Here is a 24,932-nt window from a genome sequence, read left to right as displayed (position 1 = left end):
TTAGGGGAAAAGTTGAGAGGGGCACTTTTGCCACCCCAAAGGCTAGGCACTGTAAGGTGAGAGTCAAATTAAATGCCCCTTTTAGGCACATAATGTGCCTCTTCAGGGCGTTGAATGTAATTCACACAATAATGAATACTATGTAGGCCTACTTGCATTCTACTTCAGGAGCTAAAAATAAAGAGAAAATTATTGGAAACAGAAGGAAATATAAGATGAAGTACGTGACAAATTAATTGGGCCTGTTGCAAGTAAAAGTTACTGGCTGGTAACTTTGCTATCCCATATGGTATTTACCATGGTGACAACATATAACAGCCTATCATGCAGGATCAAGGAATCTATGCAAGTTAACTTTGGATGGCAAACTTACCATAATGGTAACTTTTCGGCAACAGGATCACTCCCAGGGACATAAATGTGCAGATTCTTTGAAAAAGTGTTACATCACAAAGGATACATTTCATTTTGGAAAAAAGGGACACAATTCATTTTAAATAGGGGCTCATTTTACATTAAAAAAAAAAGCACAACACATTTTGAAAAAGGGTCTCCCCCCCCCCCTCTATCCAGTCCTGTCAATATATATGTATATGTATAAATCAAAGAGTTCTGCGTCATAATATATACATACTAGTAGAAGTAATCCATTATTATCAACTAACTGGAAGCCATTTCTAGGCATTGTGTCTCATAGGTCATGTCCATTATGAAACTAGTCAGAAAAACAACAGGATATCATTACAACACAAGTAATTTAAGGAGTGCTTAATAGGAAATGAATTACCTTTGAATTTATACAAATTTCCTTTTAGTTATGACAACTTTCATTGAAAAACCTTAGACGTAGAACCGTAATATTCAAATTAAGATCACTGCAAATCTGAAAACCCGAATAGTTTGACAATTCATTAATCATATCAAAATCTAGTATGACTTTCTATTAAAATAGATAATCTCAAATCCTATTTAAAATCTTTTGAAAACGACAAAGATGGTTTTTGCCTTTGTAAGACTTAAGGCCACCGCACACCTTACGACTGGTCTGCGACCCGATTTCAGAATAAAATGTAATAGAATTTGATGCTAATATTGAGACTTGGAATATCTTACTGTATAATGTTCTAAATCATCGTACGAATACCTATGATCAAATTCGTGACTATGCTATCATCCTTCTTAGAATAAAAGTGAATTTAATATCTAGTCGTAATGACGTCATAGCAGTCGTACGATTGGCTACGATTTGAAACTAATTTGGACTTAACACCAAAATAAGGACTTGCAATCTTTCAAAATTGTTATAATATTATTATTTCAATTAATTTTAACCTCAAATAAAATGATATGTTTCATTCACATCTTCAGAAAATGAGCAAAATGCGATTTGTTCCAAAATCGGGTCGCAGACCAGTCGTAAGGTGTGCGGTCGCCTTAAGAGACGCAGTATTTGAAAAACTTTAAAAACCTCTTCCCATATCTGTAATGACAGAACATCCTTATAAATAATTCCAATAAATTGGAAGGCTATAAATACCAGTCGTTATGAAATCAAATTAATAACCCACCATTCATTAGGTAAGAGTAAGTTTGAGAACGAAGTTTTATTAAAACCTTCGATCTCAAACTTACTCAGTTTTACCTAATGAATGGTGGTTTTATTAAAAAGCTTTATTTTTACATCAATATCTAAGGTGCATTGCCGAAAAAAACTTTTAAAGGGGAATCCAACCCAAATAAAAACTTGTTTTTATATGAAAAAGAAAAATCAGACAAGTTGATAGGTGAAAGTTTGAACAATATTGGACAAACAACAAGAAAGTTGTGAATTTTTAAAAGTTGTAAATATTGGTAATCACTATACCCATGGAGACTTCAAATTGGCCGCATATGGGATGTCATAGTGATGTAAGGCAAGGACTACTCTTCCATGTACTCCAATACATATTATGGCTAAAATGTCATTTTTTCCAAAGGTTTTATTTCAAGTTATATTTTTCTTTCATGAGGACATAAAACAATATACTACCTGGATTATATTTAGATTACTGCCCCAGGGGAATGGGTACTTAGGAGAAAACCACAAATCCCTGATAATAAAGTACATGGCCTATGGGAAAGTTGTCCTTGCCCCTTGTCATAATTTACTCACCCAGTTGCCAATTTGAAATCTACATACTATTAGTGGTCTCAATTTTAAAGCAGCTATAACTTTCTTATTGCTTGTTCGATTTCTTTCAAACTTTCACCATTCTGTTTAAATTATTTTTCTCCTTCCCAACACAACATTTTATGGCCAAGGCTGGATTCCCCTTTAATACTCAGTAGTTCAGGTGGTCTCTGTATTTCTTTCTTTTGAAACTGCATGCTTTAATTGCAGGCTTAAGTTACACCAAACAACCAGGCGCGTAGCCAGGGGGGGGGGGCGGTGGGGGCGGTCGCCCCCCCCCAAAACGTCCCCAAAAAGAAAAAAAAAGAAGGGAAAAATAGAGGAAAAAAAGAAAAGGGAAGGGAGGAAAGGGAAGAAAGGTAGCTTTGTCGTTTTTTTTTTTCTTTTTATTCTTTTTTTTTTTTCTCAAAAGAGAAACTCCTTCACTCTTGCTCTAAATTTATACATGAATTTTGCTTCCGCGCTGCGCGCGGTTAAATGACAATAATTGATGTTTCTCCATTGTTTCCCCCACCCTTTCTCTAACCCTGCTTTTCCACCTCAGCTATATGTGTTTCTTGCCAGTTAAAGTTCAAATGTATAGAATAGGGCATGGAATTCGAGTAAGGTTAGGCCGAAGTATATGAAGTTATCTTTTTTTTTTATTGATCGCGCAACCTCTGGTCCGGTCGGCTCCGGGCGGGTAAAATCTTTATATAAATTTCTGCCGTCACCTCCATAAAGTCAACTTCTCCTGCTTTTCAGGTACTAAAGGTGCTTAGAGTGTCCAGTTTTCAGGTTGTGAAATCAAAATTTTTTGCTTACGCTTCTGTTCGCATCGTACGTTGAGTTACATACCCATGCAGCTTAGAATGTCCAGTTTTCATATCGCTCAAGCCCCCCCCCCCCCAAAAAAAAAAAAAAAAAAAAAAAAAAAACACACATTCATGTTGTTAAGTGTTCTAAAATCAATGTTTGAACATTTTTTCGCTCGATATCGCTAAAGGCTCCTTCGCAAAATAACATCTAAATTCATTGATGCTCTAGCTCTTAAAGCGCGAGTATAGGAAGTCAATGATCTCCTGCAATAATATAGTAGACTGCATTGTATTTTTTTTCAAATTAACCTCCCTATACTTCTCCACAACGAGCATAACAATACTGATGCCATAAAATTAAAGTTTTAACTCTTAACCTGTCCGTATTATGTCAAAAGTGCTACGAATTTTTTTCATTCTTTAAGATATATTATATATTTAGTAAATGGCTCTGTCGCTATATTATTCCTGATTGAGACTAAACATGTAGTTTAGAGTCACGAGTGCCGATCCATATTTCGGATGGCCACAAAAGGTAAAGACAATGTTCAAATTTTTATGCAAAAAATTATGCATTATAATGCAAAATTTGCACGTGAAGTACACCGAAAATTTAGTAATATTTTTATGCCAAGTTTGATGGTTTTATAGCTCTTTTAGATATTTTTTTCAAACCACGTCATTTTTGCAATGAATTCATTTTTTTTCATTTTCTCAAAATGATTGGGCAGGGCAAATCAACGTTTGTCGCATCCCCATTATTTTCATGGCAATTGCCCCCGGCCCCATGACAGAAGCAGCATGTACAATGATTTGACTCTCTATTCTCTACAATACTCTATTGTGTAGACTTTAGTGTTATACATGGACAGTGATCATTGGGTCGTATTCAGTTCGCATGTTGAGTATCCCATTCAGTAATTCAACGATGTTGCAGATGCACATTTATTTGGAAGTTCATAAAGTGCTCGCTAGGTTTCACATCAAAATATTTCTCCCTGGTCACGACATTCCCTCTTAATATTTGATATTAATCATAAAACCCCTTGCATATATCCTGCCATGTAATGTTCTATTATATCATTTTACGTTCAAATTCTCTAAATTTTGAGAATATTGCTCTTAAAAAAAACACACGCTTGGAGAGAGTAACAACACAAACTCATTTATTGTTAACCAGTCCGACCAGTCCCCCCCCCCCTATCGTTAAATGTTCTCTTCTACATCTATGATGCATATGTTACAGATACAAAATTATCAAGCATTTTGAAAATGAGATTCTTTTCGCTCGGTTGCTACGCTCCCTCGCATGATATCAGAGGGAGACTAGCTGCTTGGTCAGTATAAGGCTACCCACAATAGGACATTTTCATTTCTAAAGCCCCTTGAACCCCCCCCCCCCAAAAAAAAAAAAAAAATAATAATAATAATAAATAAATAAATAAAAATAAAAAATAAAAAAACCTAATAAAATAAAATAAAATAAAGAAAATCAGTCTAGAACCGCACCAGATATACCCATCCTGTTCATGGTTACATTGCTTTGATTGTTCTGTTTTTTTTGTGGATTAAATCCAGGTTTAAAAATCAGCTCGGGCTTCGCGCTCGCATTAATTTGATTAGATACCCATCCTCTATTGCAAAAAGTGGTTAACCTTTGCAATTTTCAATCAGATTCACTAAAATTTTCAACTCGCGCTTCGCGCTCGCATGGTGAGATATATATTCTCAAGTTCAAGAGTCACTGCAAATAGTCATTAATAATATTAGAACTCTTTTCCGGTCTGTAGATCAATTATTACAGCTCACCTTCGCGCTCGCATGAAGTTTTAGTGAGATACGCATATTGTTCATGATAACAAACAGTACGTGCTTAGAGTGTCCAGGTTTCAGGTCGGAAAATGCAATTTTCAGCTCGGGCTTCGCGCTCGCATCAATAAGTTAGGCATATAAACCCTAAAAATCCTATTTATGATTTAATTACAAATGTGCTTTCAGGTCGAGAAATTACTTTTTAGCTCGTGCTTTGATCGTGCTCGCATTATTTGATTGGTGAGACATGTATTCTATTTAAGTCACTGCCAACGGGTACTTTTGCAGGTCTTCAGTATATTAAAATTTCACCTATTAGAATAAAAATCTGCTCACCGCTTCGCGGCTCACGGGCGATGGTCCTCTTGGTCAAAATTCACCCTCACACCTTGGGGGGGGGGAGCTAGATATGCCCCAGCCCTGAGAAGTGGGCCCGCGGGGGGAGGCACTTCCATTGACGAGTGGATACCATGCGTGACCATAGGGTTTCAAAAAGCACCCTAAACAAGTATTTTTCTTGTTCTGAAAATGCACCCTTAACAAGTATTGGCGTGTGAAACCCTACCCTTAATAAGTATTGGAAACAAAACCGTAGGCCTCCCCTTGACAAGTATTCCCCGAATTGACCCCATAAACATGATAAACAAGTACAATTCGATCATGACGATATCTTAATTGTTATGTCACGGACGTGAGTGATCAAGGACGCCGGCTTTACCTTTACTTTCATTTTGGGCTTAGTACCACCCCATCACACACCTCGCTCAAATGGGACCCTTACCCGTATGGGGCAAAAAGTACATCCTTTATAAAGTATTTTAGTATTTTTATACTCTTGCAAATTGGACCGTAAACACGCAGTTTTCCTAGCGAAGTATGTACCCTTTTTCATTGTCTTAGTTTTTTGACACCCTTATTACGTTACGTACGTAACGTTCCCTATCTTTTAAAAGACATCCTTTTACTTTTTTTTGTCACGCATGGTATCCACTCGTCAATGAAGGTGCCCCACGGAAGGGGGTGACACATCGCGGTTCCAGCTGACGTAGCTGTCGGATCTGCACTTTCAAATGAAGACGAATCATTACAGGAATACATTTATTAAAGATGGTAATAACTAGATGGAAATTAAAGCTTATATAATCAAAGATTAAGAATAATTCAATATCAGTTGCATTACTATTAGGCATGCATAATATCGACTCCAACCTAGACCTCGTCGACTACAGTTCTGCCTCTCTCTCTCTCTCTCTCTCTTGGGGGTTCATTTTTTATTCTCTATTTCTATCCCACTTTTAACATAAACAAAACACATACAATCAATAAAAATTGTAAATATTAATTCTTTCTCTTTATATTAGACCACCTGATCCACTAGTTTTCTTCCGGCACACAATACTGTATATGATGCACTATATACACAGGTAGAGAATATTTTTCAGACCGCTTTTTTAAATTAATTTTTGATAAAATTTTCAGATGATTATGGTAATTTGCACTGTTGACTTAAAAAAAAAACCCTCTTAACTTAAGGTTTATACACCAAAATTTAAATCAGATAAGGGTCTAGGGAGGGGGAGGTTGCGCACGGACACGTCATTTTCTATCGATGCACTCCTGCTATACATGACTCCTGCTACACTTAAAAAAAAAGTTTACACAATATTGGGTAAAATGGAACATGCATGTTCAGTCATGTCAGTGGTTGGGTAAAAAGATACCAAATATTTTGTGAATTTTACGCAATGTTGCGTTGAAATTTACCCTTAAAACATTCATTTTGCCCAATATGGGGTAAAAAAAAAACACCTAGCAAACATGCATGTTCCCTTTCTACCCAATATTGGGTAAACTTTTACTCAGTGTTTTTAGAGTGTATACAGGAACCTCAGCCCCTCTAGAACTATCATCATCCCCTTGCTTTCATTGAAGAAAGATGTCGGATTGCCATGATTGCAGTATCTATCAACTTAGTAAGGGCTTGATTTTTTACTATCAATTTTTTTTTTGGGTCGGGGGGGGGGGGCAGATGAGTTAATTTACAAAACTGTTTTGTAAAATGCGGATTGGCGGGGTTCACACCCTGTAATTAGCTAATTTGTCTGCCCCCAGAAAAATTACAATATCGGTTAATATCATTACCTCCCTACTGCCATCCTGGATCCGCCCTGGTTTATATACAATGTATTAACTTCTTTACACTAGCATAAATTACTCTAGAATTTTAATAACTTAAACAAATACTCTTCCGTCTATATACAAGAAAATTACATTGGCACATAAAGTTATAGCAGATAAAGGCAATGAAAAAGTACAAAAAACAAATACAAGAAATAATATATCTAATCTATCGTAAAGGTTCATACGAGTTCGTTTAACTATTTTTCATCATTACTTTTGTCATGAAGGATAAGGTCATGAATAACTTCAATAATCATTTGTAAATTTTGTGATTTATTTCAATTTGTTATAATAAAAACAGAAAAAAAAAAAACAATGTAATGTCAAAATTATACCCCAACAGACTATAAAGAAGCCTTCAGAAGCATGGGGGCCACATCCCCGGCTGGAAATTTCAAAGAGTTTAAATGTATAGGTCCTACTTTAATGTGGGGCCTTCAGGTGCGTCATATACTTCTATTTTAGCATCACCATATTTTACCCTAAAGGCCTATATATTACATAGCTAATCTCTGAGAGAGTACGACTAAGACGCCAAGAAAGCCGAAGAAAGATCGAAGTTCACAGCCCCCATTATTGGGGGGATAAGATTTATCAGGACACATGCTGCAAGTATCGGGACAGGTGAGGCTCATGTAGTCTCGACTTGACTCGCACATTCCTTCCTCAGCATAAACACTGCAGTAACCACTGGTATCTTGGCATTGAGCTGATGAGAAAGAACAAATAATGATAGAATATCATTATTAATTGTATACTGCTCACGAGTCATGCATATTATCTGAAAGCCAATGGTACAAATTACGAGGCATTGCAAGCTCTGCAATAAGAATTTAGAAAATCAATTTCTTTATTCGATTTTTTTTTTGCTCCAAAAAAAAAGTGATGAAATTCAATCACGAATGTAGCCGATAGTAATATATTCCCTATTGGATTAATGATTATCTGGTTATTTATATTGCGCTTAAGACATTCATGTACATTGTACTTATCTAAGCGCTTATCATTACACTGGGAATCGGATTCAATCAGTAATTTCAATCAGTCACAATGTATGCACGTCCTCCACTCCCTAAGGATTAAATTATATTCCAGCCAGTCGCCATGCAGTGAGGCGCACACAGTATTGGACAAGCAACAACAAAGTCCTATTGGCTACCCATTTAGCACCTGGGTGTGGTGAAGTGTGGATTAACGCCTTGCCAAAAGACGATATAGGTGCCCTGATAGCTAGGTGGGACTCGACCCGGGGACTCTAATACTCAACCCTCTGATACAAGGCGATCGAGGGTTAAAACCACTACAATACCACAGCTATTTCACATATCACGGCTCTTCCATTGTATCATTTAACCTCACGTGTAACAAATATTAATTCTACTCTGGATCATTCCAATGAGAGACACGTGTGCCAATTAAACCAACTCTTGATGTTTTATACCGGGGTTTACATAAAACACTGTGATACTTCCGATTATTTTCATTCAATAATGCTTTTCGATTCTTTATAATGTTGAATTTAGGGGTTAAAGCGAAGCCTATAGGTTTCTTATATGTGTTCTAATATGTATGATTTAAATAATGTTTTTACCTTGTATGGTTTTATCACTTGTATATACATGTTTTGTTTTTATGCTTTTAGGGCCCCTTTTGATACCAGCTTTTGCTGAAAGGGCACCCTATAGAAATATTGTTTAATAAATAAATAATAAATAAATAAACATAATAATCTTATTTTCAAGATAAGTAATCTTACTTTGAGGTACCAAATCCAGCGGCGAGCTCGCAGCACAGAGATTACAGCTTTTCCTGCACTCGTAGTTCATGTATCCGGGATTTAGTCGACACTGGTCAATACTGGCCCAGTGTTCACAGTTCTCGTGGTAATCTTCACAGGCTGGGGAAAAAAAATGTACGGTGTCGTCATGATGTAAAATTTGGTAAATATTAACGACAATGAGTACAGCAATTGTGTCTGTGTGTCCATTACTTGAAAGAAAATTTGGGGCCGGTTTCTGCGTAATATGGGTGACGAATATTTAGGGCAAGAATACTAATAATCGCACAAACAATAAAAAGGAAAAGAAAACGGTCAATTCCCAACATGGAAGTAGAATCTGTCGAAATTTGTTTTTCTCCCGGAAAGTCTGACAAGCTACAAACCCTAACCCCCTTTAGGTCACCCCGCCATACGTCCATTTCTGCAGAACCGTCTATGGATGGTTGTAAACTGTGCCATTTTTTTTTCTGAAGGGAAAGGGGCCTCCATTCATGATCACGACACCCCATTCCCCGTAATAGTTTTAGTCGCCGGAATGACATGTCATAAATATATGCTTTTGAGCCCAAAGCATGGTTTTATTTTACCAGTAATAATTAATCAAGTAAGCATGAATTATATTGGTTTTTGTAATACCATGGGACACTTTACCAAATTATTTCTCGACTTACCTTCCATGAAGCCGCCATCACCGCACTGTCCACATGAACGGGGGCAGAACTCTAACATGTAACTTGGGTTTTCAGTGCATTGTCTGTACTTGGCCCACACTTCACAATTCTCGTCCTGGTCTTTGCAATTTTCTGTTTTAAAAAAGCAATGAGATAATTATGAAACAGCCTCTAAAGATATGCCATCTGCTTATGGGGATTTGATACTTTACGAGTGTATACAGGATAACTGTAAACATGATAAAGTAAATGCAGTGTCGTTGTTTAGTGTTTCAGTCACGAGAGTCTTAAATCTAAGGACCTAGGGTTCGAACCCAATCATGTGGCAAGACACTATAATCCACATTTGACACTCTCCATCCAGGTGTTAAATGGCTACCTGCCAGGATGAGAACAATGAAGTGATTTGATTGGTATGTAAATGTCCCAGTAACTGGGAGTTAAGATCATGAAGATGAAGACATGAAACGATCGAATCCATGATGACTGCATGGGTTCATGGAAAATCTCATGATAAAATAAAAAAAAATAAAAGGCGGTGTTGTCTAATCTATCAACCTAGAATGTAAATGTACAACTTAAAAGCCTTATTATTCGGATCGCTATTCATAAATTATATATTTTTTATGGTATACACTCTAAAAAACACAGTAAAACGCTGTGTATGAATCGTACAGTAGTTGTTCAACAATTTAACCATGCTTATTCATTGAGAACTTATATCATCAAAAAGACAACTTTGTTGTCTAAGATTTCAAACACTTGTTTAAACTGTTTAAACAACTATACTGTGAGGTTCATAATAAACAGCCTTTCATAAAAATCACAAACAGCTTTTTCACTGTGCAAAATAGATTAGACTGAAGTCAAAAAGCTTGATAATCAATTTACAAACAAGAAGCCTGCATGCGGCATCTCGTGATTAACGTGCGATACAAATGGTCTTTTCACTGAAATAATATATTCCTTCATGACACTGTCTGGGACCAGCTTTTTGTGCTTACCTGTGCCGGTGACACACTCATCACAACTAACTTTGCAGTTAACCAACATCCAAGCAGGGTTGACTTCACATTCTCCCACTCCAGCCCAGTGTTCGCAATTATCATGATTGTCTGTGCAATCTGTGAGATCGTGAGAATGGGATATCTGATAAGAATATCTGATGTAGTTTCTGTCAGAACAAAATATCGTCTGATCGTGATAAACTATGTCATTTATAAACCGAATACAATGAAAGAAGAAAGTTTAACTTTGACTTGTACCCCTAAATGGAACGGGATCAAGATAAAATAGCCGGAAAGTAGAAGGAAGCACAATTTTGCCTGTAACCATTATGATATGTATAGATAACGATGTGAAAATGAACAGCAAATCCTGAGGTGTTAAATACACCAGTGAGTTTGAACACAACACCCGTTATATTAACTGATATATCTGATTACAACACAAATGAGTGATAAATTAACACTGTGAGTGTGATGGTCAGGGGCCGTGGAAACGCGAGGGGGGGGGGGGGGGCTTCAGCTCCCATTTTTCCAAAATCTTGTAAAAAAACGTAAAAATGACCATCTGATTTTTGCATGGTCAGCCCCCCCCCCCCACCACTTTCAAAACCGTTCCACGGCCCCTGATGGTGTAAAATACGTGGTCCTCTGCCACATCATAGTGGCACGGTTTTAATACCGCCGTTTTTTCAGTGTAGAATGCATGGCTTTGATAGAGTTTTACCCCAGTAACATATACCTAGCACCTCTACACAGACTTCAATATGGTAAATCATGTTTTCTGTTTGACAGAATAATCGTCAAGAATATTGATCAACTCACCATCATTTCCACCGGTTCCTTTAAAAGTAAAAGTAACAAAAAAATACGGATTTGATTTTAAATCATAAAATGTGATGATAATCAGGAAATAAAAACATGCTTCAAACAGTAGCGATTGGAATTTCCGGGTCCCGTTTCATAAAGCCTTGTTATGATAACAACTGCACAATACTAAAAGAACATGTAGTTCTTACAGTGTGTTCATCCTGTGATAACAATAATGATAATAATGATAATTCTGATATTGGGAACAATAACAGTTAATTGTTTTTTTCCTTCATCCACATTCAAATGTAAATGGTACAAAGAGTTGTAAAGTAGACCAAGTATAATACAAGAAAGGTATGCATTTCAATTTTAGATGCGATTCAGCAACAAGAGAAAGCTAATTGGATAACAATAATGTAAAGCAGAATAGATTGGAGAAACATGTATAGGCCTATTAATTAATATTCGTGAAGACAGCGGATAGGCATGATAGGGATTGCGATGAAAGTGATGGTGGTGAAGAAGAAGAAAAAGAAGAAGAGAAATATGATGACGATGAAGAAGATGATGAAGAAGAGGGGGAGAAGTGGAAGAAGAAGGAGGAGAAGAAGAAGAAGAATTTACAGATGAAGAATATCATGATGATGATAATTTCAATTTTGTCGTTATTATGATGATCATTTTTTATCGTAATCACCACGGGTTCTTAATCATTGTTGTTAAAGTCATCATCATCACAGACATCAGCTGATATAATTATGATTAACCTGCTTAATAAAAAAATAACAAATGAATGAGAAATAATTGAAAATAAAGAAAATAACAGTAAAATGTACATTTTGTATAGACATATCAATTACTAACCCGTAGTCGTGGTAGTCGGAGTACAGACTTTACAGCTGAGCTTACAATTGGTACTAACCCAGCGGTTAGTATCACAATATTCAGTCCAGAAAGAGCAACCCTGATTCATATCCATACATTCTTCATCCGGCGCTGACAGTAAAAAAAAAATCACATTATTTATGCCATTTGTTATTTTTTTGTATTATCATTTGATGGAGCCCTTTGAAAGTAAATGGGATGCTAAGGTATCTAATTTATTTTCATCAATCGCAACTGTTTTAAAAAGAAATAAAATAAGATGGAAGGTGCATAATTATAATTATCCCCATCATTGCTCATTGCAGTACATCCTATCATTGCATAAAGCTATACCTTTTATAGGCGATCACATTATCTCTCCCACCATAGGGGAAAATACTATTTGAAATTTTATATAGCTCTTCATTAAATGATCCCATTATCTTGATCAATTACTATTGGAAAATTTTTCCCTGAATGGTACGCAACGGAGGGAGTATCGATCGAGTGAGAACATTTTTTATGAAGTGAAATATGTACACCACCTTATGGCTGAATAAGATGTGAAAGCACTTGATTAAAAAGACCATTGGATCCACAAGTAATACTGTACAGATTAATGAAGGAGCTCACGAGTAAGTGCTTTGATTCCGTCTTTGGTTGATTTATTGGATTTTATATTAATCTATTAAATATTAATCTATTAATTCATGACTGGTGTTGATTTAAATCCTACTTTATTTTTAAACAGGTCAAATTTCGGGAGGGGTCGAAAATTCCTCTATCCTCTTCCTCGAGATATATTCAGCATAATAATACTTACCAGGAGGTTTGACAGTGGTCTCGTCTTTTGAGGCTGAGTGGGAGAAAAAATAGGAATATAAGTTATGTAACTTATCAGGAGCTGTTAGTTGTTTGCTGAGCAAAATCAAATTTTAGCGCATAATGCTCAGAAATGTATGGAAACCATAGGAAACTAAGGCATTGATCAAAAGTAACGTTTGGGGCTATTGTATTGACGATTGATTGATTGATTATTTTTTGGAATGGTTTCTTAGGAACCACTAACAAAAATATGGATTATGGATTTTATATTACATCACGTATTGGGGCAGCTGTACGTAAATGACGTTTCAAATTAAAAAAAAATCAAATAACTTTCTTAATCCGTTTGATAAATTTTCCTCAAACTTTCCCCAATATTTTGTATGATTTTTTTTCTTGTATTTTTTGACAGCAAACTTTTCGTTATGATGAACTTCCCCTTTATCCCTCTATCACCAACTCACGACATTCATAGTAGATGTTGATCTTCCTGATGTCATTTTCGCTGAAGTCGGTACGATAATCCAGTCGGTACCTCGTGTCACGAGCCACGATTGTTGGGTCAACCTGCGGAGTTCTAGAGAAAGCGTACATACTGTAGTGCATCACAGAGAAGTAATCGTAAGGGGTACCAAGATGATCAATGGAGGTTTGCTCGTACTTATCAAAGTTGTACTCCAGACCTGCAACGAGAGCATTTTTTCTTCTTATTTTTGAAATCGTACATTTTCTATATTACACTGCAAATATGTATTTATACTTTTAAGTGTCCTAAAAAGTTTTACTCAAAAATTATCCCGAAATCCGAAGATTTATGCATGGTATTAGCAACTAAACATCCAACTTATTTCCCTTACCACTTATGATATTTCGGAAGTAGATGTAGACGAAATCATCGCGGTCTGTTCGTGTTTGCTCGTGGTGAAATCCAATAGCATGCATAAGCTCGTGGATGATCGTACCCAAGATCGTAGTACATCCAACTCCCAAAGAAACCTGCTGTTGTCCCCCGACACGACCGACCAGGGAATAACACCTGAATTACATGCATCGAAAATAAATAAAAATAGCCAAACTAAGTTTGTAAACATACAGGGTCAGGCACTGTCAAATTGTGAATACCAGTAGCTGATCTCATGCAACCGTAACCATGGTAACCCTTCTCTCAGGGGCGTAACAGGAGTCGGCGTTTTTTTTTAATTACTTTCCCAGACATGACAATAAGAGAAAGAGAGAACCCCCGCAAAAAAAAAATCATTGGATATTTTATGCGAATAAATGCTAAATATCAGATATCATAGCGATCGTCGTGTGTGAGGGTTTGTATGTGGGCCTGTGGGGGGGGGGGGGGGGTGGGGGTCAGTGGCGCTCGAAGGAATGTTTTTGCCAAGGCAATCAATTAAAAGGGTAGATATATCCTCCAATCAATATTAGCTAAAGTGCATGTGATCTTCATAATTGGTATCTACTTGTATCCATAAGTGCTATTTCCAGTTTCTGCGCAAATCATTTTTTCACGAACTTTTCAAAAGTAATTGCTGCTCACTCAAGCGGAAAGATTTGTTGACATTCATATCGTCATCTCAAGACCTGTACCAAGTTTAGCCTCTGTATATTACATATATAGTAAGTGTTAAACTAAACTTTTTTCATACGCACTTTAAAAATCTTATAGCCCTTGGATACAGAAACAATGATTGTTCAGGGGGTCTGGACGAAACCTTTGTAGCTCTCAAAGTTATTTTCATCCTGATTATGACCGTTATCATGGTTATTGCTGCATGAAATCAAGCAAGCCTATAACTAGTATGGACTTATCCATACCTGTCATTCCATTATTTCTTCCCATTCCCTTTTTTTCTTCTGCACTGCAGCCCGGTTGTGTTTGCTTCTGAATTATGTGATTCCCATGTATAGGAACCATCTCGTTCCACTTGGCTATGGGATGAATTATTTGTTTCTTTTAATGTTTTCTTTATTTTTAAATTAAGATTTTCCTTTTCACTCATAATATTCTCCCTCAATTTCCTACTTCTTTTGCCCTTCCCCTTTCTCTCATTCCTTTCCCATTCTATTGTGACAACCCCTCGATCCCTCACATGTTCACCTTTCCTTCACTTTTCCTCCTTCCTTCCGTTTTCCCTTTCTTCTCTTCCCATTCTTCATAGTTCTTTCCCTCTTCGTCTTTTCCTTCCTTTCTCTCTCCTTTCCCTTTCTTCCTCCATTCCTTCTTTATTTCTTTGTTTGTTTGTTTCTTTTTTATTCTTTCTTTCACTCCCCTTCCCTTCCTTCCTGCCTTCCTTCATCTGATATTATGTGATTCAAAACATTCACACATATTTCGAGTATGGCCTGTATTTGTTACCTCAGAATTACTAATTGAGTATTGACTTCCTTAAGAATCCACTCAACACTGCCTTTCTTACCCGATCCCAGGAAATATGTGAATGTAGTCTTGTTCATTTGTCCTCTGAACAAATTGGATACATGTTTCCTCGTGGTAACGTTCTATCCCTCGAAGGATGCGCTGTCTTGTTGCGCGATCTGATAGTTGGGAAACAAAATCAAATACTCAATCACTGAATAAAAAAAGAATAGACAAGTAATATGGCCATTTCTACTCTTAAAACGTGTGCAGAAGAAAGATATGATAAAGATAGTGGCGGTAATAATAACAAGGGTGAGGATGGGGAGACTACGACTACTACCACGACCAGTGCGCCATCACCATCACCACCACCACCACCACCACCATCAACACCACCACCACCACCACCACCACCACCACCACCACCACCACCACCATCAACACCACCATCAACACCACCACCATCAACAACACCACCACCATCAACACCATCACCATTTTTTTTCCATTTTTTTTCCCCCTCATCCTTTTCTTTATGTTTTTTTTTTATAAACTTCTTGATTTCCCTTCTTCTCCTTTTTAAATTTTTTAAAGCATAATAATATGTAATTTGGTAAATACGTTTGGTATGCAAATCATCGTGTATTTGGGATTTATTTGTCATTCGATTAGATCTCACAATTGCCTTTATCCATCTGAAGTTCGGAAATGACTTAGAAGACACATGCGGCCATGTTTTTCTTATGCATGAACTATGCAGGAAGTATGGGAATTCCGCAACTCACTTCCATTATATATCATTATGCCATTGTATCAGCTAGAATCATGAAAGTGCAGTAACGTCATGAAGGAAAGAAGATCTGCATTACTAATCTAATAATAGATGATAATTGTAAGATTTATATAGCGCTTATTACATTTTGTTTCTAAGCGCTTTACTTTTCAATTATTATTACCCCTTTCACGGGATCCTAGCTTTGTATGCACTTTCTCCACTCACTGGGGAGCATTTTAGCATACTACATAGGCTTTTGCATCCTACGGGTACACATTTAACACCTGGGTGGAGTGTGGCAAAGTGTGGATTGACGCCTTGCCAAAAGACGCTGGACCGCGGTGGGATTCGAACACACGACCCTCTGATTACAAGGCGAGAGTCAGAGCCGCTACACCACGATTTTAGTGTGGATATATCCACTACTTCCTCTCCTATCCCAAAGTGGTCGGGGCGGGGGGGGGGGGGTGGCAGGATCTGTCCTGGTGTGTAATGGAATAAGAATATACACAGTCGCAATTAAACAATTTCATCATAGTATTCGAAATGATTCGTTTATAAGAGGACATTAATTCTGATCATTTTGAATAGAATCAATACAGTTGTACAATGCAGTCGATATTGCGAGAATATATATGGAAACTATGAAAAGTAACACTGATTTTTTACACTGGAAACCAATAATTGAACAAAAAAATAATTTCATTAAGGTATGTATTCATTGATTGTTTTATACATTTTATTCTTTATTATCATTATTGTTATTATTATCATTATTATTCATTTATGATCACCATCAAAACCACTCATCATCGTTTTCGTTATAATCATCATCATCATCGTCATTATTATGAAGTAGTATATTTTAGATTTAGGATATTGCATGATACGAGTACGATGGAAATTTATATAAGAAAAGAGAGAAATATCGATACCATATGCAATTTATAGTTATAATTTGATTAAAAAAAACATCGAACTTGATTGAAGACATGTGGAAGGCGACTCTTATTCAGGCTTACAAAAAAATTCCATATTTTATTGTTCGAAATAGACATCAGAAATGAAATACTCCGAAAATTAATTTTACACAAATGATCGTTGGCCCGGCAGCCGCTGTGCAGCGCCAGATCGACGATCCCTTTAACCATGTTAACCGTTGAACGCCCAACAGGGTAACAGCTAGCAACTCCCATCTTACGTCTTTTGGTCTGACGCGGCCAGGGTTTGAATCCCCGACCTCCCGGTTGTGAGACGAACGCTCTACCAACTGAACCAACACACCGGTTGTCATAAGTAACTAGGTTTTGACTGTTAATAATAAAAATGATCTTTTACAATTTCAGGGGCGTAACAGGGGTCGGTGGCAAGGGGGGGGGGGGCAAGAGCCAAAAATTTCCCGGTCATATCATGGAACAGGCAATGTCGTCATAAGGCAAAAATTTTGAGGGGGCGATATGGTGTATCGGGCAAAAAAAAGTTGACATCTTTATTGCAAAAATTAAATTTTGTGATAGATTTTGACATAATGTTAAAAAGATAATATCATATTTCACCCTTCTCTCTTTTTTGTACGCCACGGTGAACATGATTTTTGTTATGATTGTGCGCATCAGGGCGAAGCTCTATAAATTATGCTCGAGGGGGCCAGTGTGGCCAGTGGAAAAAATCCAATTATGCCAGAGGAGCAGCGAAATTATGCTAAATCGCGAAAAATTATGCCAAACCGTTTTGGACCCTAGGATTTTCCACAGGGGGGGGGGGGGCAAAACCGTCCGCCAAAAAAATTTGACAAGCCAAAAAAATTTCGTACCAGAAAAAAAATTGACAAGCAAATAAGAAGAAGAAGAAAAAAAAAAAGGTCTTCAATCTTCAAATAGATCCAAATTATGCTAAATATGGTATTATTATGCCAAATTCTTTGCTTAAAAAAGTCTAATTATGCCCAAAATTATGCTGAAAGGGTCGAAATTATGCCAGAATTATGCTAAAAGGGTCGAAATTATGCAAGAAAGCATAATTATGCCAGTTCTGGCAACGTTGGAGGGGGCCCAGTATGGCGCTTGTGACAAGAAGTAGCTTAATATAATTCCCGAGCAAGCGAAGCGAGCGAGATAAAAAATCACCTTTTCATGAGAATCTAACAAGAAGATAGATTTTGACGTGATCTTCAGAAAAATATAATACACTTTTGCTTTGCTTTTCTTTCTTTCCTCATTTTTTTTTTGTTTGGTTATAGAACTTTTGGGGGCCAAACTCATCCATTCAACAGGGCTTTATGGGTGGGGTCCGGGGCGGAGCCCCGGAACCTCATGATATTAAAGCCATTTTAAACCTTACAGATGGCCTCTAATTTTAATCGAATTGCATGTATATTTATATAGCTTTCACACAACACATAAATTAATTGCAGTTGTGTACCGTTATTATCCCAATATTTTTAGGGGGCACACCATAGCAAATGTGGGAAAATTTGTAAAAAGTTGCCAACGAGCGAAGCGAGCCAGAAAGAAAAATTGCCTTTTGAAATGAAATTCTAATAATGTGATAGAGTTTTACATCATATATAGCAAATATGTCATATATTTTTTTCATCCATCCCATTTTGCTGCCTCCTTTATTTTCTTTTATTTCCCCTTGGTTGTGGAACCACCCCCCGTACGCTAGTGCCTAAAGGGGCCCGTTATAGAGCCCTTTAAAGGTTACATATGAAGAGCCCCCACTGCATGGGTCTTGACTCTTGGACAGAGCCGGCCCCGGTAGCTTTGGAGATTCAGCAAGTTTATGATAGTCTTTCATACGACATTATGCTATATATACCATCAATTTTTTCCCGCTCGTTATCTTCAATCCTCGGCAGCCCGGTAGTGTTATCTTGTCCCTTTTTTTTTCCAATTTAGATTTTTGCTCATTCCATTTTACCTTCCTTTCCCGTTTTTGTTTGCCTTTTTGTCATCTTTAATTTATTTCCCTAATCATGCTAATGTATTTGCATATCGAGGAGAGTTGTTCTTTCTCATATGTTCTTCGTTCCTTCCTTTTCCCGTTTTCCCTTGTGTTTTTTTCTTAGTTTTTTTTCCCTTTCCTTTTCCCCTTTCCTCTTTTTTCTTTCACTTCTTCTTCCCTTTCTTTCTTTCTCCTTTTTTTTCTTTTTCCCGTTTTTTTTAATTTAGTTTCCCGGTGAACTCCTCCGTGGGGGGGGGGGGGAAGAACCCCCCCCCCCCGCCTGTTACGCCACTGTACAATTTCATGATTCTGTGCTGATACTTTCCTTACCGTAGTAGCCGTCGATAACGTATGGAACGATCCCATTAATCCACCTCGCTCCTCGGTTGCGTAGTGCATTTCGTCTTTGACGATTGTTGCTGTTACACGGAACGGGGATGTCCCCCTGCTCCAGACACAACTCTACAACAAACGATAAAGTAAAACAAAAATAACATAACACTGAAAATAAACCAACAAAACTGAGCCTTTAAGTAAATCAATGTGAAGAGACATGGTATCTATATTGTTGGGGGAGGGGGGGGGTCAGCAGGCCCCTCTGACATGTCTGATACCATATATTTTGCGAAAAGTCCGTATAGGCCTACTTCATAATTATGTGATTCGCCGATTTTTGTTTTGATAAATAATTATAATCACTCAATTTGTGGCTAATAAAGTGCAAATAAAGGTCAATTTTTCATTATAGAACCCAGAAATGTCGGCAAATTTTTCCTCCAATCCTCTTGATTCACTCGTCACTAAAGTTCCTTTGACAGTGCAGTTATCTACTTTCGCCATTCTTCACCCAGGTGATTCCCAGGCTTGCTTGGATGCTCCCTTGAGAGAACTCGAGAGAGGTGATGCATTACCTGTACTGTTGGGTGTTTAATATTGCTGTTTACGAATGACTTTATGCACGACTGGTGACCATTTCTTGTCTTTATAATTACATATCACTGTGTAGCTGACGGAATTACCACCTATAAGAACATGTTCCAGTCGTTCATAAAGGGTGCGTAACCTTAACTGACTCATCATCAGGTCAGTGGACTGGTGTGGGTGAAAGCTGTACGTAAAATTACGCGCCACTTTACGAACGATTGGAACACGTTCTTACAGGTGGTAACCCGTCAGCTACACAGGGATATGTAATTATAAGTACAAGAAATGGTCACCAGTCACCCGTATATACAAACGCTTATATAAAAAAGATATAAATACATTATATACTTGATGTATTAAACACAATATTATCATTTTTTAAAATTACAATGGGTGTGAGGGAGAAAGAGAGGGGGATGTGGGAACGTGATCGAGGCATTTATGAGGGCAGAAAATAGAAGATATGATATACAGTAGAAGGTATATTTGAAAAGGAAGGAAGTATGATAAAAAAGTGATACTTACCAGTTGAATTTACGACTTCATTTCTTTTCAAAATGTTTGTGAATGCATCACCGCTTTTTGCAGTGCCAAAATTCCGAATTTCTGTGTTTGAAAGGGATGGGCAACAATAATTATCAGTCACATGCATAATATCAGAAGCATTGCCAAGCAATAGGTTGACAGTAAAATAAAAGTTGAGTGAATCTCTTATTACATTTGGTTATTCTTTAGTTTCTTGTACATACTTTTTTTTCCTTATCCAATAGTCAGATAATTTTAAGATAATGGATGATTATCATAAAATAAAAATGATATTGTTTTCATTGCACACAAAACTTGGTCACATAATTATTAGGTTTTCATTCGTATCTATAGGCCTAATCGGCGTTCTGCTTGGAGATATATGATTTTTTTATTTAATTAAGTGTCAAAACGCAGAAATTTTTGGTCAAAATCAATGGAACTTTCAGAACCAATATGGTTCTGAAATAGGGAGTTGTTATAATATGTTTGATATTTTGGCATGGCTACAGTTTTTACATTCAATTGTTAAAAAGGGAGCTATTTATGAATTACCTTCAAACGATGGTGGTGCGATGTCCATCTAAGTAGGGGAAAGGAGTAATGGATCTTTAAACACATGATTTAACGCATGATTCTAAACATGATTATTAATATATCCCAAGAAGAGTAAAAGAATATAATGTCTTTTGATCAGAATTCTTTCTAGGATTATAAATCTACAGACACATACATTTTTCTCAACATGATTAGGCTACAAATTTGTATATATTTTGCCCCAAAACGATATACAGTGCGTCTTACAAAAAACGAAACCGAGATTTAGCGATGATTTATCATACCTTAATCATAAATACAATAGACAAATGACCCACCAACGTAAAGCTTAGAATATCTTCTTTCATCTGATACTACTAAGATTATTCCTCATTCACGCATGAGTGAGCAAAAACAATTCGAAGAAAGGATGCCAAAAACTCATTTGGCGGGGGGTATCTGAATTTCAAAGAGAAAGTCACATGACTAAAAAGTTCAATATCTGCTCTTTTATTTGATACCTCAATCACAGAAAATGTTCAAGAAGTAAAAAAGTTATGATCCCTCGAAATAATGCTTGTATTTCCATAATTTCATTAAATAAACGTGTTTTTCACCGGTTTATCACAGAAGCTATCGCACGGTAACAAAAGACTTAATGCATGGCTGATCGTCAACAAAACGGAGTGTCGAGTGAGTTTGAACGCTAGCCTGTAAACCTCTTCATTTCATGAAATTATTGAAAATCAAGCCTTGTTTCAAATAACTAGAACTTTCTTATTTCTTGACCATTTTCTTTAATTGAGGTATCAAATTAAAGAGCAGATATTGAACTTTTTAAAAATGTGGTTTTCTTTTTGAAACCCAGATACAGCCCGCCAAGTGACTTTTTGGTATCCCCTTTTCAAATTGTTTTTGCTCACTCATGCGTGAATGAGAAATAATCTGAATAATTTCAGATGAAAGATGAGATTCTAAGCTTTACAATGGTAGGTCATTTGTCTATTGTATTTGTGATTAAGTTATGATAAATCATCGATAAATCTCGGTTTCGTTTTTTGTGGGACGCACTGTATACTAAAAATTGTATGCTGACAGATATCTCTAAATTTTTAATCAAATAACCAGTGTTTCATATCAATAAAAGAATAAACCGAAAAGATAAATCAAATTATCTACATAATAATGTATCAATCTCATTGTTACCATTGTCTAAAGTACTGTGAACCGAAACATTTCAGTTCAAAGATGGAAATCGCCCAATTTAGAGGCTACTAATATGATTGTTTTGATCTGAAATAATTTGAATATATGAAAGATTTTCGATTAATTTTGTTATTGTTTTCTCTTCTAAAAGAATGTCTAGTATGGCATACAGTATATATCTACACTGCGAAAATTTACCATTATGCACGATAAAATATCTACAATTCAAAAGCAACCGATTTTTTTTTCTTCACAGTGCTAAAACTAGATTTGTTTCATACATTATTCATAAAACATTTTTCCGTCTAGAATCAAGTTCGGATTTTACTTTCATTCACGCGATGGGAGATAAGTGTGACTGTTTTCCCTCCAATTTATATATCTGAACAAAGAAAGAAAACAGCATGAACTGTAGGTCAATGTTACTCGTCAATACTCACCCCACCGTTCGGCACTCCCTGGGCGTTCACAAAACCAGTTTTCTCGTTATACTCCGCCTGTGAACAGGGAGAGAGAGAGATAAAAAAGAGGGGGGGGGGGTGAGAGAACAAGAGAGAGGGGGAGAGAGAGAGGGGGTGGAGAAGATTAAGAAAAGCAACTTCAGCATAACATCAGTAAGAAGACAGAATGGTCAAAATAACGAATTTTTATAGGTGGATATGAAACCGGTCATGACAGAAACCGAAATTCTTCAAGACTCTATCCAATAATTTGGTTGATTTCGACAATTTTTGCCGATACGACACTTATTAATATTGGTTATTCTGACCAATCCTTTTGGAGAGTGTAGTGTGAGTCATCGTTAACTTATTTTGAACGAAAGAAGAAAAACAGCATGGTATGGGCCTAAGTTTCGGGAATAAAAAAGAAATACCCTTCATTTTATATATGAATGTGATGTTGTGAAGTTCATTTTCACAATGATGCCACGTTTATGAACTCTCATTTATCGAAAATAATTTTTTTCTTCTGTGTACCTGAATTTCGAATTGTTCTTGAAATCTGATCCACTCACAAGTCTGTTTATCATTATAAAGATTCTATCATAAATATAGGCCTCTATTGTTTCTACCAGTAACAATATATTTTTTTGATGAGAACATGAATTTGCCCTGGAGCAAGGTGTTTAAGTAATAGTTTTCTTTTGTCCTACATTAAAGAAATGGAAATGGTATTGCCATTCTTGGTAACCGAGTGTGCACTTTTTAAAGAAAAAACGGGAAAATAATAAAATGAAGAAAAAAAAGAAATGGAAGTGAAAGGTCGAGATAAAGGCCTACTAATAGATTAATAAAAAAATAAACCTGATTAATCATAGGTTTTTTATTTACAGAGTAAAATCAACAATTTCAGAGAGACTATAGTTTTGGTAAACACTCTTCAAAAGGGAATGATAAAAACGAAGAAATATAAAGAAATAAGGGGGAGGGGGGAGGAAGGGAAATTACCGATCTTTAACACCAATTAAACATTGCATACGATTATTACCCAAAACTGATCGTTGAATAATTATTGGCTATGTATGGTATGAAGGACTTAATTGTGATAATCACAAAGCGATCGAATCGTAATTAGGTTTAGCATTAAACATTATTATTTTTTTTGTATTTGATAGAAAAGGCATGACGAAATATTAATATTTTTAAACAGAATTTATAGTTGGAGAAAATCTGTTCATACTTACTAAAGTGATACCTATGTACAAAATGCTGATACACACATAAATCAGTGACAAATCCATACTGGAAGTTGCACAATTATTATTGCACTCAAAAGTCCGTTGTCTGATCGATGTTGCGAAAGTGTAAATCAATAACAATACCACAGATTGCACTTTTCTGTTTTAATTATTATGTTTGTTCCAATTCTTGCGTCTCTCATAATCTGATTCCTCAACAAAATCGGTATTTTCTCAGTAATCCGTCCTGTATTCGTAGAGATCAAAGAACTATACTTTGAGTCCTAACACTTTTCATAACCGAAATGACGAAGCGTTTGCATTTCCGTGGGTGGTATTTTTTTTTCTTATTTCTTTTGGAGCCGCTATACCAGAAGTCAGTTTACCGCGATGCAAGAACGGCTATTGCGAATGAGCATTTTTGGTATCCCGGTGGTAGCCAAACCAAGATGATGTCATCAACGATTTGAACTTAATATATGGCCCTATTGTGTTATTCTTCCTTCTGGTGCATAAACTTTTTATGATTGTAACTTCCGATCAGTTCCGTAGATGACCTTTCCCTGATGTGGTTAACTCTTAACGTACTACATTGAATAGCACATATATAGCGTTCATGTGTTTTATTATTTTGGTGACATTGGCGACTAGGTGCATAGTATCAATTCCCTGGTTACACGGACTATTCTATTGCTGTGTGAGTGAGTAAACATAATATGACGACGATTTTATCAACCCTTCCGTCAAATTACACGCACATATTAATGTAGAATCATACATCAGAATAACATTATCTGTTCAAAATGATAGATGATGAGTTGTCGATATACAAAATTGCCAATATGGTCTTCATTTTTCGGGCCATTCGCAGAACGATTGTAACTGACACATGTATCTTTTGATTTTTGAACAGTGTTCTCACTCATTAACTATTGATGAAAGTTGGTCAATAATTCTGAAAATATTATTGTAATATTGCGAAGATATATCATGCTAGAAATGTTTACAAAGTATTATTTTTCAGGGAAAATTACTCTTCATGATGCATTCTTTTTT

General features: G+C 36.3%; 1 protein-coding gene across 1 annotated transcript; it reads right to left on the bottom strand.

The window, feature by feature from the left end:
- Window positions 1-6,108: 6,108 nt before the first annotated feature.
- LOC129269534 (zinc metalloproteinase nas-13-like) lies at window positions 6,109-24,183 on the bottom strand. Its single transcript, XM_054907051.2, has 15 exons — window positions 23,883-24,183; window positions 22,639-22,695; window positions 21,011-21,038; window positions 20,456-20,536; window positions 19,337-19,468; window positions 15,344-15,461; window positions 13,775-13,953; window positions 13,382-13,600; window positions 12,916-12,948; window positions 12,093-12,224; window positions 11,241-11,258; window positions 10,416-10,535; window positions 9,412-9,543; window positions 8,717-8,857; window positions 6,109-7,669 (listed from the first exon to the last, which is right to left on the bottom strand). Exons 1-15 carry the CDS (start codon window positions 23,937-23,939, stop codon window positions 7,458-7,460), a joined length of 1,659 nt encoding a protein of 552 aa, XP_054763026.2. The 5' UTR covers window positions 23,940-24,183; the 3' UTR covers window positions 6,109-7,457.
- Window positions 24,184-24,932: the final 749 nt, after the last annotated feature.

This window comes from Lytechinus pictus, chromosome 2 (assembly GCF_037042905.1).
Source record: "Lytechinus pictus isolate F3 Inbred chromosome 2, Lp3.0, whole genome shotgun sequence".
Classification (NCBI taxonomy): domain Eukaryota; kingdom Metazoa; phylum Echinodermata; class Echinoidea; order Temnopleuroida; family Toxopneustidae; genus Lytechinus; species Lytechinus pictus.
Note: the sequence above shows the minus strand (reverse complement) of the source record. Positions and strands in the feature narration are given on the sequence as shown.